Source organism: Sceloporus occidentalis, unplaced genomic scaffold (assembly GCF_023333645.1).
Source record: "Sceloporus occidentalis isolate IW3139 unplaced genomic scaffold, rSceOcc1.0.p SCAF_8, whole genome shotgun sequence".
In the NCBI taxonomy this organism is placed as follows: Eukaryota; Metazoa; Chordata; class Lepidosauria; order Squamata; family Phrynosomatidae; genus Sceloporus; species Sceloporus occidentalis.
This window is the reverse complement of record NW_028316988.1, coordinates 13,860,253-13,878,863: the sequence shown is the minus strand read 5'-3', so window position 1 is coordinate 13,878,863 and position 18,611 is coordinate 13,860,253. Positions and strand designations below refer to the sequence as shown.

Sequence of the window (18,611 nt, the reverse complement as noted above, 5' to 3'; positions counted from 1 at the left end):
CTTATAGGCCATAACCAACACTTTTGTGTGTGCAAACTAACTGGCAGAATGGGTGCTGAATTCTTTAGGCAGTGTTTCTTTTTCCAAGGAATGACTTCCAAGGTAAGCCTTTCCACAACAGAAGGACCCCTTAGAGAACATGGGAATGAACTAGCTTCCTCTTCCTCCTTTAATCCTGCAGTTCAAAAGTTGGCAACCTGTTTGCATCAACCAACCATCCATTTTGTTGCTTAAAAGGGGTGCTATTGGGAAATGGCAGCTACTCCCAGGAGTAATTTACACTGATGGAAAAGTACCCATAAATGCCCCTGATTCTGTTTGTGAAGTATTTACACGCAGCTGGAAAGGCATCCTGTTCTCGCGAAATGGCCACACCTGAAACCTTTCCAGCACTTTTATGGCTTCATAAAAATGTGTGTATGTGTGGAGGGGGGGAGGACATCTGTTAATGCAGGAGGTGTATATTATCTCGGCACCTTTCCCATCCGTCTTTCTGTTACTTTTACCAAATGTATTGCTGCAGCGTGTGTGTGTATGTATGTGTGTTGGGGGGAGTGGAAAGAAAAGGAATAACATGGAGGCTATTACGTAGGATGGGACCTCCCTGGTTTCTCATATTTTAGTCAAGATGGCAAGAGCCATAGGACTGGAACTGTTGTAATTCTGGAGGTTTAAATGCAAAGTATTAGCCAGGGCTGGCTACTGGAAGTAAACAACTCTCTTGTTGCAACAGCTCCTTGGATCGCTCCTTTAAATAAAGTCTACAGAATAAAACCCGGAGGCCTAAATCTGATTGTTAATCCTAACCGGAATACAGTCATTGAATCTTTCAAATTCTGGCAAAACCTGTCCAGATCACTATCCGTTGTGGGGGTTGAAATTTTCCTTCTTCAGAAGGTATACATCGTTCTCCTTTCTCAGTGGATTATTGTTCAAAATGGAGACACATACACACTATTTACACTTTACCTTGTCCTTGCACAGTATCTGACACCTGTTGCTCCAGCTGTTTCCTCAAACGTTCATTGGTTTTGATGGATTCCTCAAGCTGGTGCCTCAGCATTCGGATTTCCTGGAGATGCTCCATTAACAGCTCTAAAGAAATGTCAGGAAAGCAGCCATGTCAGTCCAGAACAAGAAGGGAGTTAAGCTCAAGTAAAGAAAACAGTCTGTGGTTGAATTATTTGGAGAATTGGGCAGAGTGCTCTTAGGCCAAAATAATATTTGACGCTGGGAGTTAACACAGAAGGCCAAGGAAAGCAAAGACTGTTGTTGGCTGGACAATGGGGTTCTCTTGATCCCCTCCGCCAATATGTGGTCATCTGGATCAGAGTGCAGGTCATCCGCATCCCAGTGCTGTCCACCTACCATTGCCCTGGACAGTTTCCTTACAAAGTTGCACAAGAAGGTATTGAATACCTTCTTGCACAATATCTGAAAAAAATAGGCTAGTGTAACCCACCAACACATATTATGCAAATGTTTAAGTCACCAAAAGGTTTCCAGCATCTATAGACGTAATGCAATTCTCCAGATGTTAGTCAAATTATGCCCACTGCCTGGTTCTCTACAAAGAGGAGCTGAAGCCAAGTCAGCAGTCTCTTCTATCATCAACACCCCCTACTTTCAGTTATGCAAGCTCTGCTTTGTCTGGCAGCCTAAAGACCATAAGAACTGCACCAGACAAATATATTTAAAGCAGCAGCTCCAAAACTGCTACCTATCTAATCCCTGAATGCTAGGGAAACAGGAGCAAGAGCCTTAGAGAAAGATTTAAGCTGACAGCCACAGCCATGTTGGAAAAGCCTCTCAATTCCCTGCTGTCCTTTGAAACGAAAGCTGCAAGTATTTCAAGGAATCTCCTCATCCCTTGAAACTCCTGTTTTCCTCCATCCCTCCTGCATTCCAGGTCCCATGCCCCCTGGCCCCTTGTGAGCTATGTTGAAATGGAGATTGCAAGTTTGCTGGGGCAGAGACCCATCAATTTCCCGTACATTATGGCACTATGTGGTCAGAGGATGCTACTTTTTAAACATCATCTACCTAGACGATACATGTCTGATCCACACAACCGATAACAATAAATAAGCATAGGAAGACTGAGATACTTCCAGCTTCAACCAAGTACCTTTGATGGATTGGTGCATAGAGAGACAGGTTTCCCTCCATCGGCTGTACATTTCCACCCAGGTCACAAATCCATCTATTCTTTACCTATTTTGTAGGGTTGTTTGGCCAATTAAAACGAAAAAGAAAAGAAAAAGCGCCAACTCGGCTGCTTTATTTTACCCGAACGACGCCTGCTTTCAAGTCAGCCTCTAGCAGAACGGCCTGGCAAGCATCAATTGCGCCGGGTGTAAATTTCCAGGTCAACCCCCACTCCCCCTATCAATTATGTAGTGTGCTCTAATCCCACGGAAACACAACCCCAGCCTTTATAAAACTGGAAACCACGTAATTTAATCGTCAACTGTCAAACCTAGTTCTACTCTTCGCAGGAGCATTAAAAAAATACCCAAGAGGCCAGGGCAAGGAGGGTACCAAAATGAACAGACTTACAAAGACTTGGCCCAGAGGATGAAACACTGGGTGGGATGTCTAAAGAAAAAGGCTCCTCTGGAACAGGGAAGGGCACCACCACTTTGCCCCCCAGAACAACAAGGCATGCCAACTTGGGGGACACATTTATGTGTCCACGTTTTCTGTCTCTGGTACAAACACACCAACATTGCCCTTTCCTTACTGGTAAGTATGGGAGGAACCAGCATGGTTAGGGTGTTGAACTAGGGCTCTAGGAGACGAGGGTTTAAATCCTTACTCAGCCAAGTGGGTAACCTGGGGCACTAAATCATAGAATTAGAAGGGGCCTCACAGGCCATTGGGTCCAAATTAAAAGCACTGGACCTGGTCCTACTCTCTGCGGCAGCAGAGAACAAATGCACATTATCTTGCCAAGAAAACTCCAGTGGAGATATGCCATAAGTCAGCGTTGATTTGAAGGCCCCCAACAGAAATAAAGCAGAGGAGAGCTCTCTCTTCACCCACATGGAAAAGCAATGACATTTTGCTGGGGGAAGAATTCAGCAATGGGATGGGGCAAATCTCTGAGGCACCCATGGGAAGCCTATGGGGAGAGGGCTGCACATGACCAACCACCCAGGATGGAGGACTAGGAGAAACCTGGCATGATGGGAGTCAGGAGGCCTTTCACAGGTCAATGAGACCAGTCCATTGCTGATGCAGGAAAACTATCCCTGTTAGGTGGCCTATTAGATGCCTTACCTGGGTGAAATTTGCTGGCAACAACAGCCATGTTTTCCCCCTCAACCTTAGCCATGGCTGCTTCCTCTGTAGGGTTAGATGATTCTAGACAAGATGGCTTCTGTGGCATCTCCAAGTCAGACAATCTATGTGGAGGAAAGAGAAGGAGGTCAGATAGCTAATCATTGGTTGTGGATAGTTTCAGAAGACCGTATCTTTTGGGAAAGCATTTAGAACAAGAGACATGGTCAAGTTTATGACAGCAGCCTCTACATGAGAGAGGCCTGCGGACGCTGAAGGTATCAAATGCCCTCTGATCTTGGAAGCTAAGCCAGACTCACTGGGCCTGTTTAGTGTTTGGAAGGGAGACTGTCAAGGGATACCAGGTCCTGGAGACTATATTTTATAGAGGACAGTAATGGCAAACCACCCCTGAGTAGGAGATGGTCCAGCTGGCCTCCCAGCAGTCCTCCGGAGGTAGTTTTTAAACACAAAAGTGCTAGAACTCTGCTTGAAAATTCAAACAATCTAGTGGGAGCCCAAGGAAAACCAATGTAATTTTTGATCCTTGGGGAGAGATGGATGGCAAATACACATTATTATCACTATCATTATTATTGTCATTATTATTATTAGCAAACACCAATGCTGCATTTACCTTTCTGCAAGGCCACCAAGTTGAGCCATTTCATCCTCTATTGACTCTCCTGCAAAGGGGAGAGAGGAGAAAAAGGATCTTCAAAACTGAGGAATTTTTCCCCTCAGTCATTTGGTTTGGAAAACATTCACAATGATTTTTCCCCCCTGATGGGCACCAAAGAAAAGACCTAAAATCCATGCCCCGCAAAACACAGTCCTCTTAAGGTTGGGCAACATGTAGCCCTCTAAATGTTGCAGGAATGCACTACCCATCGGCTGCCAGGTCAGGGGTGATGGGACATGCAATCCAAGACCATCCAGACAGCCCAGCCTTGCATTCAGCCCCAGCTGCACATTCCGATTCTCGGCAGGCTTGAACATTCTCCTCTAGCCCTCCGTTTTATTTTTAACTTGTGATTCAGTGCTACCCTGTTGTGCAAAGATATATTGAATTGTCTCAGTTGTCAGCAACTTCATTAGTATATATGATACCATCTGCTGATTTGAACGGAAAGGCATTTTAATGTTTATTCGCAGGAGAAACTTATTTCCAATGCAAAGAATTTGATATATGATAATTGAATACACTCAGCCTTTCGAGGATATGCGAGCCCTAATGCCGTGGCTCAAATGAAAATCTCTCGCTGCTCACAAACAAAATGACCTCAGAGACTGAAGTGTTTGCCCGACCGCTGCCCACGTCTGCAAAGCTACATTTCTGATGAGTCAATGGGGCCTGCTCTCCGTATTCTGCTGGCACTGGCACCCACCTGAATTGGGGTTTAGGCCAGGCTAGGCACTTTTCCAGCTGCATTTTCTTGGAGGTTGGGCAAGCGGGGGGTGATCTGTTCAGGGTTGTTCAGACCCGGCAGCATTGCCTAGGAAGCTTTGTAAGTGCGCTCCTGCTGTCGACATTTAAAGCCCTCCATGGACTGGCCCCTCCTTACTTATTAGACCTTCTTTCTCCTCACCTTCCCACCAGGGCCCTCCGTTCTGGTAGTCAAGGTCTGCTGTCTCAGCCCAGGATTTCCTCTGCCCCATCCCGGATTCGCCCCTTTTCACTTGCTGCCCCTCACTCCTGGAACCTTCTTCCCCCACAAGCAAGAGCCATCACTTCTTTAACCAGCTTCAAAACGGAGTTGAAAACCATCCTGTTCAGAGAAGCCTTCCCAGGCATTGCATAATTGTCGCTTACTACTTGATGTTCTTTTGGTGCCTGTTTATCAAACCATTTCCTGTATTGCTATGTACTGTATATGCATTATCCTACTTGAGAGTATGTATTTTCCCTGGAAAATGATTAACCATCCATTATGAAGCCAAGCCCTCCCTCCAGTCCATCTGCCTTGGTCCAGGCCTTGGAGGTAGAGAGGAACTGCTGGACCTCTTATCCTTTCCCTCCACCACTCCCTTCTCCTTCTGTGTCATGTCTTTTTAGATTGTAAGCCCGAGGGCAGGGAACCGTCTAACTAAAAAGATTGCATGTACAGCGCTGTGTAAATTTACAGCGCTTCATAAATAAAGGTTAATAATAATAATAATAATAATAATAATAGCAGTGGGTAGGGAAATGGATCAACCATTGTACAACAAGGCAGTGCATGTAACTACAGGATGCAAAATTCTGCCCCTCATATCTCCTGTAGTCCCCAAATTTCTGTCATTCCAGAGAGGGAAACATGGAAAACCATTCACCCCTAGAATTCTTCTATTTGTTGTGTTCACATTCCCTGCCCACAGTTGCACCCAGATGCACAGCTGTACCACCCATTGCAGTCAACTGAGTAATGGCACAATTTACACTACACAACTGCCAAACACGATAAGCATAACAGACCTAACCCCCACAGTCAGTGGTGAGGATGGCTGGGCGCGGCAAGTCAACATCATCTCAAGGGAGGCACTATGCCCACTCTTGTGGTGGATCATTCGCCAGGTGCCAGAACCACCCACCGTACAGACACTGCTGTTCCAGCCTCTCAAACAGCCGGGCGCTTTGGTTGAGCTGTTCCCGGAAGCCTTCGGCAACGTAATAATCCACTTCGCTAGCCTGCAGGAGTTCCTCGAATGCTCGGATGAGGTTGGTCAAGTGTTGGCGGTAGGTTGCGCAGATGCGGTGGCTCTCTCGTATTTTCTGGCGCTGACAGGAGTCCTCGGGGGCAGGGGAGGAGATCAGGGAGTCAGGCCTGCAAGAAAGTGGGCAACCAGCACTACAAACTAGGTAGGTGTGACTATTCAAATGCTGACTTGGTTGGCATTTCAGGCATTCGGCACCAGGCCTAACAGTGGTGATGAAACCATGGATATCAGGGGCACACACTGTGGTTCGTTTCATTCATTAAGATATTCATATTCCACTCTGCATCACAAGACAGGTAAATTCAGTTTTAAACAGTAAGGAATAATTTGCCAATTTGGAGAGTCTAAATACAAATAAAACAATGTAAAGCCTATAGATTTAGGCAAGATCTTTAGCCCCAAAGGCGCAAGAGGGAATCCAGCATCAGTGCCAATAGTGTCAATAGCCTTGTGTTCTCAAGATGTGCTGGACTATATAATCCCAAGACTTCCTGAACACTGGCTGGATGATGAGAGCTGTAGTCCAAGACATGAAATTTCATTTCAAGTGACGTGGCCACAGTTGGAAGTGAAACAAAATTTAAACTTATTTTGCTGAAGCATTATTAAGCTTTATTTAAACAGCACTGACAACTTAGCAACTCAATTTTTGGAGGGAGGGGAAGGTTTAAGCCCCAAGTAATAATGATTATTTGGGATTTTTTTTTCTTACTGCCTTGATTATTCAGAGACGTAGAAAACTCAGGAGCTGGGAAACTTTTACTGAGATGAAGTGGAGAGATTTAGAACCAATTTAACTTCCCAAAGCAACTATCTTGAAGTGAACCCAATCACACCTCTGTTTACTGTTCCCCCTGTTTTTTAACAGAGAAATAAATAGAACAAGGCTCTGCAGTGCGTTCCACGAAATATTTTCCATCACGGTACCTATTTGTACAATTTTGCTATCAGTTATTGAAGGGTGGCAGCGCTGAGTCCTCCCCCTCCAGCAGCCTTTCGTGTATGGCGAGCATGAAATGTACTAATAAAAATCTAATTCTCCCAAGCCTAAAGTTGTGACAGGTAAAACACTCCTGAGGAACAAAACAGATACCCGTTTTGGGGCAGGGATGCAGGGAAAGGAAACAAGATAGAAACTCACCACTCCTGGATGCTGTAAGGAGTATAGGAAGTCGTGGGACATCAAGAGATATCATACCCAGTTATTTTACAAATGCCCTGCAGTGGACCAGACTAAAGGACCCTCTAACCCAGCATGTGTTTTCACAACAGCCCATCAGATGCCTTCAAGGAAATGCTTATGCAGAATATCAAGGCAATACGCCTTTTCCATTGCCAGTCTCTAGCAACTGGGATTCGGAGGCAGAGTATACTTCTAATGTATTGGGGGACAATTCCAACATGTTTTGAGGGGTACGGCTGGGTCAACTTAGACCCAGGAGAGGCCTTTTTTGAAATGAGAAATGGAAAGTAAGTGACTTATGCTCACTTCTTTTTGCTAAAAATGAAAGGCCACCACTGGGCCCCGTGCCAAAATGGCCTTTGCAGCACATGCAGGATGGACGGGGCTTACATTTTTGTGTTGCTTTAATATGTATTAGTTTTAATTTTTCTAACCACCTTTCAAAGGTCCCAGCTTTTGGTTATGACCCAGTTTTGGATGGAAAGGGTGGATGTAAATCAATGGATAAATGAATGAACGAATACCTACAAAGAATTCTTACCATGAAACACGTGTGGCTTTCCTCATCCATGCCCTCCATTCCAAATCCTTTCCCTCCATATATATATATATATATACACACACACACACCTATAGATACATTTACAAAAAGCTACTCACCCCTCTGGTGCAACTCCTTTCAGTTTCCTTTGCAAACGGTATACTTTGTCCAGGAGGTGCATGTTGGCGATCTGCTCTCTCTCAAGCTCCACCTCGTTCTCTGAGAGCAGTTCCTTGAGCTTCTCGACCATCGCTTCATTCTGTTCCTCCAAGAGGCGGGAAGCGAGATCTTCAACCTGGATGCCATACTCCACTTTCTGGGGCGCCTCAGAGAAGGTCTGGGACTCATGCTTATTGCCCTCCAATGTTGGAGGAAAGTGATCATCCGCAGGCAGCTCCTCATGATTCTGGATGACATTCAAAGGAACACTAGGAAGCGGTTGTTTGGCAGGCTCAGAAATGCAGGTCATCAGCGTATGGTATTTTACGAGTTCGGACATCAGATCCTTAACCCTTTGCCTCAGCTCCTTGACATCATCGACAGTATCGCAGTCGAATTCCTCCAGGCTTGTGCAACTCAGTTTCAGAGAGATCGTGCTGGCCATGGTAGCCAGATTTACATCCTGCTTACTTGGGAGACTGAAGTCTTGGTCAAGTTCTTTCGAAGTCGGCACATCTGGCTCCAGTTTATTTGATTCAGTTTCTGAAAGCAAAATGAGACAGTGAAATACATGAAGGCTAGGAGATCACAGGAATTCTCTAAACCATGAAATCTGACACCTAGGGAGACTCTTCCTACATGGTCAGACCATTGGTATCTAGCTCACAGGGCAGAGAACATGTGCTCTGGGGCCCTTAAGGCTGGTTTTCTAGTCATCAATCTCTCCAGGTTCCCCTACCCTATGCTACCCTTTCTTTCCCCTTACCCCAATATGAATTGCTTGGAAGCTTCCAGGAATAGCAACTCACCCTTTTAACTAGACAACCTGCACTAACATTAAAAATGATACCATTTTTTGCCAAACCTGAAGTGAACTTCCACCTATGTCCCTTCAGGGGCTATCCCATGTTTCCCCCCCAAAGAGTCCATAATGCAGAAATTGGATGTGCAACCTTTTGCACACAGAGTTTGTTCTCTTGGGGCATTGTACACTTTTGTCCTGCATCTGACACCAAAATTTATCAGCTTAATGTAATGCCTAATTCCCACCAAATCCAGTCCAAATATCCTTCCCACCCCACCTTGGTCCCATCCATAATTCTGCTATGATTTCATTGCCAGCTAAGCCTGGGTTCACCAACAGCACATTCATGTGCCCCGAATGTTCTTTCCAAATTGCTATTCATGATTCCATTTCATGAGGGGGAAAGATCCCTGGTGGAAAGGGCAACTTTGGAGGCTTCTGTGGTCTTGAGAAAGAGAAGCCTTTGTACCAAACTCGCAGCACAATCATTAGACTGGCTTATAACCTGCAATAAGCGGCCGCATTACATTTTAAGAAATTCAAATAGTGGGGGGAAAGGGGGGGGGGGGGAAAGCTAGAGTCTGGAAGCTTCAAGCATTTCAAAATGCATTCACCAGCTACTCTTTTTCTTCCTAATTCACAGGCAGGATCAGAGAAATGCTGTAGCACCGAGCGCACAGGGAGCTGGGTACACATCTCATTATTCTTATTAGAAACGGTTCTCATACATCCCAGTGACCCTTCCAAAAAGTCCAGCTCTTGAGAGACCGCGGCAGGAGTCTCGGGGACTGTTGTTTTGGGCTAATTAAGTACATAATATTTAAAAGCTGTGAACAAAATGTGATGGAGAGGACAATTAACTCCAGTAGGTGAACAGTTTGCAAAGGAACGGTTCATGCTGTAGGCCAAGGTCAAGATTATATGCTTATGCTGGGCATCCAAAGAACCAAATATGTTCCTTTCCTCAAATGAGCAGTATTGCACACATGCAGTGCCCATTTGGCTCAAGAGAGAACTGCAGCCGGGCACGACCCAGGTGACATTGGGCAGACGGGCATTACACAAGGAGGCAGAACCACAATCCTTACACAATGTCCAATAAAGTATTTATGATAGTGCAACTGGGGTTATGTCAGCATATACCTTGGCTAGTACTCTGATACTTGCTCGACATTCCCTCTTGGCTTCCAGCACTGACCAAGCTCACGTCTATGTCAGAGGCATTCAGTTTGAGCAAAGACTCGTCTAGGAAACAAACGGAAAGAAAGTAAGGTTAACGCACATTGAAGAGACCAGGTAAATAAAATATACAGTGGGCCCTTCGTATCCACTGGGGTTTGGTTCTAGAAGTCCCTGTAGATAACAAAATCAGTGGATGCTCAAGTCCCATTAAATATAATGGCATAGTAAAATGGTGTTCCTAACATAAAATGGAAAGTCAAGGTTTGCTATTTGGAATTTATACTTTTTTTTTAATATTTCAAGCCGTGGATGCTTGAATCCATGGATAAGAAATCAGTGAATAAGGAGGGCTGACTGTATATCCAAAAAGGGAGAATTAAGAATACTCTTTTTAAAAAATTGAACAGTCTCTTCATCAACTGTAATGATACCTTCAAAATCCCAACTCTTAAAAGACTATGTTGGAATTATCAGTAACTCCTATTTTGGACTAAATAAATAATATTTAAAAGCAAAAAACAACGGTAAAACATGGGAGAGAGACTTCTCGGAGGCTGCTCCCCAGTTGAGGAATTCCCTTCCTCCGGAGGTCTGACTGGCCCCCTCTCTGAAGTTTTTCCACCAGCAGATAAGGATCCTTTTCATTCACCAAGTATTATTTGCCAAATAACCTCTCTTTCCTCACTCAATATTGTTACGGCTCTTCTCAGGTACCTTGGCTGGTTCTTTGATCCTTCTCAGACGTTCTGCCTTTGCTTTCCACACTGGCAAAGCTAATATCCACATCGGAGCCATCCAGTTTGATCAACGATTCAGCTAGAAAAAGGCAGGGAAGGGGAAGATAATGATAAGTATTGAAGTGACTAAGAAACATAAATCGAGATAACGAAGCATCTCAGGGATCTCAAAGGGCTGCTGCCCTTCAAAAAGTAAATATGGAGTGGTCTGAAGAGCATATCAGAGCACTTGATCCTTTCAAAATATAAAGACTCAAGGACCAGGATATATGGAAGACCAACTTTTCAACAGGACAGGACACTCTTTCAAGCCAGGTGTCTCCCATCCTACATTTGTACATTTCATTGTTTTCCTACCTAGATGTAGTAATGTACGTTATCCCTGGTGAAATTCATTTTGAATGCTGATCCAACTGTCTAGAGTATTAGCCACACATTTGTAGCTAGAAATGCTACCTATAGGCCAGGCTGTGATCTAAACTTAGCTTTGTCCATTTGTTTTGATACTGATAACCAGTGGTGTCCATCTTACTTCGAACCTTCAGCCAGTGCTTAAAGAGAGGCTTATGGTTTCATTGCCTACTTACCTAGTTCCAAATATCAGAACCTTCCATTTGGGGCAATGGCAACGAAGCAGAAAGATGGTTCCATGCCATGCAGTTCTGGCCCTGAGGACCATTCCCAGAAAGCAGCTTTTGAGAGGTTCTTCCTTCTAACTTAGAATCGTCTGCTTGGGAAATGGTCCAAGGAGATACGTTATGCTCGTCTCCATGGCAGATGACACACTTAATGTGTGTTAGAAAGGACAGGTTTTCCGCCACGCTGACTATGCTTCTTTAAAAATCCCTTTTGTGCTGTAAGACACTAAAAACCGCAGCTGCCGCCCCTGCGAAGAGGACAAGCCTTAGGGCTTTGAACAGTGTCTGACTGTGAAGCAATTAGTTCTTAACTGATACCAAATTTGCGTAGGAGATCAGATTATTCCAAGTAAGTAAGTGTAGTGCGTGATTTCTCTGGGGTAACAACAAAAAGGCGAAGGAGTCGGTGATTGGAAAAGTGAAGAAAGACACTGGGACAGCAAGGAGACAGGTACTTTCCTTTCTCTTCTATGTGAGCAAAAAGGCAGGAAAACATTTTCAGAGCGGAAAAGAACCTTGGAGAGAAGATCTGGAAGTTAGTATGGCGCAGTGGTTGGATTAGGACTCCTTACACAAGCATGTAAAAAAAAGGACAACCGCTGGCTTAAAGCGGTTAATATGGCACATGGGATATGGCTGATATGGGAGACTATAAAATGCAAAAGCCACAAGGCAGCGATACCTGTGGCCTTTGCCTGCATTAGGAGTCCTCCAGAACTGCAGCAGAAACAACATCTGGATATGAAATGTAGGCCTATGACTCTACTACCATCACCTGTCTTCTCCTGTATGATTTTCAAACACTTTTTGCCTGATGAAGAAGCCAATGGAGCATGAAAAGCTTGCATGGTTGTTGTTTTGTGCACTTCAGTTGGGCATACTACTATAAAGGTATTGCATTTCTGTGGATTTGGGATTTTGTTGCATTCTGTCCCATGCGGGTTATTCAGATATTTCGGAACCAAGTCATATAGGGTTATATAAGTCATAACCAGCACTTTCAGTTTCCCAAAGGCCTCTAGCTGGTCACTGTAGGAAACAGGATTAGTCTTGGGTTGGTTCCTACAAGGTTCTTCTTATGCAAATGGAAATAATAAAGAAGTTAATAACAAGCCAAGTCTTCCTTCTCTCCCTTATATATTGACACCCTCTACTCACAGCTCTATATTCTGGCTTATCTCCCTTGCTGTTTCACAGCAGCAGCGCACATGTGTGCGAGTGTGAGTGCGTATGTAAGTGTGCGAGAAAAGAAAATGTTAATGCCTGCATCTTATTTATTATGCACATTATCTCAGGTCCCCCAATGCGCTTTCCTCTCGGATAAAGTGGTACATAAGAGAATAAGTCTAATAAATAAAATGGTTGCAGAACACTAAAAAATTTTATGAAGACACTTGTTTGCTGGGAGACAGATAAAGTAGATCATTTTAACACTGTGGACAGGGAAAAGGATTTAATGTCTCGCGTTGCTAGAAGAAATGCAGCTGTTGCACGCAAGGACATATTCGGGATGACGTGAAGGGGGGGCGCAATTGATCTAGCCTTTCCAAACTTGCGGTTTGCTGCAGTGATTCCTCACGCCACTCTTTAGCTGGTGGCATTTCCTTCTCCTCCTCTGGCCAGGCCTCAAAAGCAAGTAACAACTCATCCATTCTAATGGTCCAAATTCTACATCAGTCTACATTTCTTACATTTATGATTCCTTAGCTACGTTGCAGAAATGCAAGTAACCCTATTAGTCAATTGCAGATGGTCATCCAGACATTGGTAAGAGTGCTCTGAAATGCATTTGGCACTTCCAATGCGTACTTTCTTTAGTTGCTATCAATGGCTGGCATCCTGTTGGCAACACACATGCAGGCATACATTGGGCTACACATGCGGAGCGTTAGAGGTTTTTTGGCCAAAACACATGAGCTGGTTTGTACATATCTGCAACCTACAGTCTTGATGGGAGCACAACTTGACTATTAGGCTCTAACACAGCTGTACTGCAAAATGAAGATATCTGTGGTCATGAAAGGGGAAACTGAACCAGACATCATCACAGCATGAAAAAGACACCACATAAATGCATTCTGTGCAGTTTCGGCCTGCATCTGCTTACTTACCTCCAACTAACATCTGATCCTGATCTCCCGGTCTGCATTCAGCTTCGCTCAGGTGCAATTCATTCGGTTGCGGGCATCTTTCTTTCAGATCCTCATCCAGGTTGAACATGCGATGCTGAAGATGCAGATCGGGCTTCTGAGGGGAGAAGCCTGAGGAAATGCTTCCCAAGGACCTCGAGGGCTTCACTCGAACGGGCAAGCGAGATTTCTTGAACGGCTGGCAAAGATCGCTCTGAGTGATACGCAACCAAGTAGATGTTAGTCAAGAACACGGCATAAACAAAACATGAGAGTATGAAAACAAGGAAGGGTGTATCTCCTGAAAAAGCTCCTCTACACTTTCCCTGCTAGGTTACAATAAAAATTCAAGGTAAGAGACTATGTAACAGAACAAATGCCTATCCAGAGTGAGAGCAGGAAGAATTGCCCTCACTCTGGATTGGCTTTGTGGTGTTATATATCCCAATCTGGTTGGTACCAAAGTTACCGCAATGTCATTGTTTTTTGGATGGATCATATAGACAGGAAGAAAAATCCTGCTCAGCAAGGCAATGGAATCAGCTAAAGCAAAGCAAGCCTCCTTTAAAGAACATTCTGGCCACTGTTTTCGTGTCGAAAAGAAGTCCCCAGGAAGACCTGGTTCATCCCTATTTGCTGGTGAGATCTGTAACAACCCCAGGGAGCAAAAAGAAAAAACCCTCCCAAGATAGCTGAACGGAGATACAGCTCCGGCGGTTATAAAAATCTTGGCCATTGTTACATGGAGGCTTTGAAAAGTAGGCTTAACAAATTAGATTTCTATAGATTTTAAAGAGTAATTCTTATCCAATTTTATCCTTCCAGAGAACCCTGCAAAGATTGCGTAGGGATAAGAAAGAAAAAGAAGCAGCTCTTCACGCAAAGCATCATTAACTTATGAAATTGTCGCCGAACGTTGTGATAGCTGCTAACATAGTTGGTTTTTAAAAAAGAAAAGGAAAGGAAAAGAAAGTTAAGCACATTCAGGGAGCCTAGTCTATCAGTGGCTTATTAGCCGTAATGGGGAAGAATGGAAGCTCTGTATCCAGAGGCAATATAATTCCAATGAATATAAGGATTCTCTCAATGGAGCAGACCAAGATCTACCTAGTGCTGAGATGTGCAAGAAGCAGGCCAAGTCTGATTCCAAAAGCCCTCTACAAGGAATCGGCTTAGACCCCTGGCAAAAGCCATCTTTTCCTGCCCTTTAGAGCCTGCTGGCATAGAAGGAGGGAGAAAGGAACAGAAGGGCACAAGCAACAGAAATATTCACAGCCAACTGTCCTCTCCATCTGCCCTGCTTAGAAGCTATGTAGGACCTTCTGCTGCACTACATGTGGTTTGGTTCAGATCTCATGGAGAAAGCTTTATGTTCCAGGCCCTTTGCTCTAACATCCAAAGTAGGCAGACTGTGCTTACCTAAAGCCACAGATCACCTTTGTTTTTTGCTTTGAGGCTAAAGCCCTGGGCTGGGAGATCAAAGATACCACAGTGACTCTCATATGTTGGCCTACAGAGACTTGTGGGTTGATTTAAGGAGATTCCATTGAGTATGACTAGGGCAACTGTTAAAATGAGTGTGCGCACTTCATCATTTACCAGCAAGTTCAAACTCAGGGCTGGGTACCTCTTCATTTGCTACACCTTCCCCTTCACAAGTTTAATATCGGCACCCCAGAGCCTGGAAAGGGACATGTTTGTTTTCATTCAAAAGCATTTCAGGAATCCTCCAATACAGAAGCTGGAATGAAATCAAACTGAGAGCTCTAGAAAGAACAAGCCAGATATACAATGCAGCTAAAAAGTGTCTGAATCTTGCACCATTCCATATGTTTCTTGTTTCAGGGGTTGAACTCAATGACCCTTGCTATCCTTTCCAACTCTACGGTGACATGTGTACAAGTGTCTTAAATAGCTTTAGCACCCAGCAATTCAGGGTTGTTGTTTTATTTCCAAAACAACACAGCCCCTTGTTAGAAAGTAATTCATCTTTTATCTTCCCAAACCCTGGCTTGGGCATCTTAAGCTGACTCACTTTGTTCGTTTTACTCATCCACAGGGGGGTCTCCTGTTGTTTGCTCATGGCGGAGACTCTCTTCTGCCGGCGTTCGTCGTTTAATCTTGAAGACTTCGCTTTGTCTTCCCAGGTTGCAATTTTGCCTTCATGTTTGAGCCTGCCGACACTCCCTTCTGCCGCCGCCGTCTGTGTAGCTGTATCTTTCACTTCCACTTTTGACAATTCAATATCCGTATTAATCTGCGGCAGTGCCGGTTCTCGATCAAGCCCTTCACTTTCAGCCACAGTGGACTGCAATTCAAGTTGCCGCTTTTGGCATTTATTTACTTGGGCAAGCGCTTTGAGTTCAGCTCTCAGCTGAATAATCAACCGCTTAAGATCTTTCTCATCTCTGTTCTCCAGGTCGTCGCTTGAACCGTCCCACGCGGTTGTGTTCGGAGCATCTAACGGCTCATTTGCAATTTTCATTTCTTCCTGCCTGCTTTTACCCACGGGAATATTTTTTAAAAAATGAAAAAAGAAAAAGAAAAAAGAAAATTAAAAAAAACAGCATTCATAAGAAAACAAGATTATGTTTTGAAAAACAGTTTCCAGAACAGTCATAAAGTACTTGTGAATGTTTAAAATACATTTTAACATACACATATATTTACAGATAAAGAAATCTGAGCCATCGAAATCCAAAAGGAGTTGCTCAAGATAGATCTCCAGATAATGCCACTTAGAGCCAGCCCTCCTGTTAGGTGGCAGATGCTTGAGGCATTAAAAACCCAACAAACAGTCATTCCTCTCTGCTGAAGGACAAGAACCTGTGTCCAAAATCCCAGGCAATTGATGCCAGTCAGTATAGGCTACAGTGAACTGGAAGGGCCCAGTTATCTGAAGGCAGTTTTGCGAATTTACATGTCGACATCAAGCAAGACTTCCAAATGTAGAGACAAAATTTGGATTAATAGGTGCTAAGATTGAATCAATGCATGGAAAGCATCATCATGCCTTAAGCTTAAATGCCTGAAAGGCAGCAATCCATGATTGCAAGATCTTTAGCCCTCCAGATGTTTTAAACACAGCTCCCAAACCTACCTAGCTTTATGACTGGCCGCATAGGGTAGGTCTGATAGGAACGGTAGGCCAAAACATCTGGAGGCCTAATGGTGCTCCGTTCATGGCTAAGGTGGCAAGTGACAAGGGGGGAGAAGGCTGAGCTACAAGCTGTTGGCAGGAAGTGGATGGTAGATACTTCTAATACAGTGCTCCCTCTGCATTTTGTGGGTTTAGGGGTGAAGGACCCCTGTGAATATGGAAAAAATACAATTTTAAAAAAAAAAACCACCAGTCTTTTTACCTAAGAGGACACATCTCTAGGAATCTCCAGGTCCTCTAGTGGAACTCTATAGAGAACATCTGCCAGAGGTTGATCATAGGATCATGCTGGAGGACCTAAAAATGCCTAGAGAAGTGTTTCCTCTAGGAACGTCTAGGTTCTCCAGCACAACTCTATGGTCAACTTCCAGCAGAACTGCACTGGAGGACTTAGAGATCCCTAGAGAGAACATATTAATCAAAACCGCAAATAATCAGGTCCACAAAATTCAAAGCTGCAAATGGGGAGGGCCAATTGTATTTGTTACTTCAGTGGCTCAGATAATCAGTTTGTGTGCCCTTTCCATGCAAGTGATTATTGGGACCTGATTTCTTTTTCCCTCTTCCTCCTCCTCCTTCCTTTTGCATCATGCACTTCCCATGCAACTAATAATTGGAGACCAATTTCCTTTACCCTCCTCCTCCTCTCCTTTTGAGTCATGTCTTTTTCAGTAGTAAGGCTGGCAGCAAGGTTTCATTTCATTTTGCTATTTAATTTCTGCATAAGCTTCTCTAAGAGCCTTTCCAGCTGCATAGAGGGCTATAAACAAATGAATACACAAGCACACAGCTGCACGAAGAATCCCTCATTGCATTCAAGGAGTGGTCAAATCTTCCTTGGAAAGTCAAGCCGCCGACTCAGAGCTGCCTTGCAGAGCTACACAGGAGTCTGAAAACATAGTGCAATCCTTCTTTGAAAATGGCCAGCCAAGGCCCTTGCACTGCCAAGGGCTCACTGTCTGGACAAACCCTTTTCACAAACCAAGAGCACCTAAACAAAAGACATAGAGACATGTAAAACAAATCCCGTCCTCAGTTTCACGCGAGTCGATAAAGAATAGCTTCGTGCCATTTGAAATACAACCGGCTGCAGCAGCATTTAGGAGGCCTGGCATTTGAGCAAGAGAATGCTAAGTATGTTTTTAATGCCTCCGCACCGGCATCTAATGCCATTCATGAGAATTAAAGTTACTCCAGTCCTATTGTCTTGGCACCAATCAAGCGGGGAGGATTTACGGCGAGGCATCAGAAAAAAACCATGCGCCAGGGTACTAAAAAAGCACGCGGGTGGGAGAGAGAGAACGAGGATCAGAAAGACTCGTTAGCAAACTTTTAAACAAGTCGGGGAAATAAAGACAATATAAGAGCTTCATATTTTAAAATCGCTCCTCCTTAGCACTCCATGACTAGTGCTTGGGGCCTTTGGGAAGTCTATGGGCCCCCACTGACAGAAAAATGGCTCTTCTAGGCTGGAGAGCTGGCTCAAGACTAGGGAGATCCTGTCTAAGGAGATTCAAGTCCCTACAGAGCCATTAAATATATTCGATAACGTTGAGTGAGTCACCTTCATTCACTCTCCACCTGGCCTACCTCACAGTATTGTTGAGAAGGTTAAATGAGGAAGAGGAGAGCAGTGTACAGTGCCTTGAGCTCACCGAAGGAAAGTGGGGAATAAATGTAACTAACTGATACATAAAATAATAAAGGATCAGGGAAACGGGTAGTTGGTGGCCTGGAGACGGAGGGATAGTCTACCTCTCCACTGGACCAGGCTCAGAGTTCTTCACCTCTTTCTCATTCTCTGATTTTCCACATGGTAAAAAACAGATGATAGGAAAGAGCGGCCTATAGGTCAAATATGGCCCCATTTTTGGAGCTCCCAGCCAGTCCTGCAACCTCCCAACTTCCCCAGTTTAAAAAGATTGGCAGAATTATTTCCTTATTTTTATCTGAAAAGTGTGCCACCACCTCCAAACGCATGCGAACACCCCCCGCCACCAAGGCTCTCGCACAAACCTGGCCAGAACGCTCCAACACCCATGTTCTTCTACCGTTCCTGCCAAAATGGCAGCCAGGAGCGACGTGACGTCATTTACTG

General features: G+C 44.4%; 1 protein-coding gene across 3 annotated transcripts in view; it reads right to left on the bottom strand.

Moving 5' to 3' along the window:
• CDK5RAP2 (CDK5 regulatory subunit associated protein 2) overlaps window positions 1–18,611 on the bottom strand; it is a 67,122-nt gene that overhangs the window by 14,298 nt on the left and 34,213 nt on the right. For 2 of the 3 annotated variants that reach the window (XM_089534887.1, XM_089534890.1), the window contains exons 21-29: window positions 15,389–15,851; window positions 13,336–13,567; window positions 10,564–10,665; window positions 9,811–9,912; window positions 7,823–8,405; window positions 5,854–6,086; window positions 3,920–3,968; window positions 3,283–3,407; window positions 970–1,095 (exon numbers count right to left, since the gene is read on the bottom strand). In XM_089534887.1, the coding sequence (XP_089391013.1) occupies window positions 970–1,095; window positions 3,283–3,407; window positions 3,920–3,968; window positions 5,854–6,086; window positions 7,823–8,405; window positions 9,811–9,912; window positions 10,564–10,665; window positions 13,336–13,567; window positions 15,389–15,851 (2,015 nt within the window). The remainder of the gene's footprint in view (window positions 1–969; window positions 1,096–3,282; window positions 3,408–3,919; window positions 3,969–5,853; window positions 6,087–7,822; window positions 8,406–9,810; window positions 9,913–10,563; window positions 10,666–13,335; window positions 13,568–15,388; window positions 15,852–18,611) is intronic. The other variant, XM_089534888.1, reaches the window with a different exon arrangement.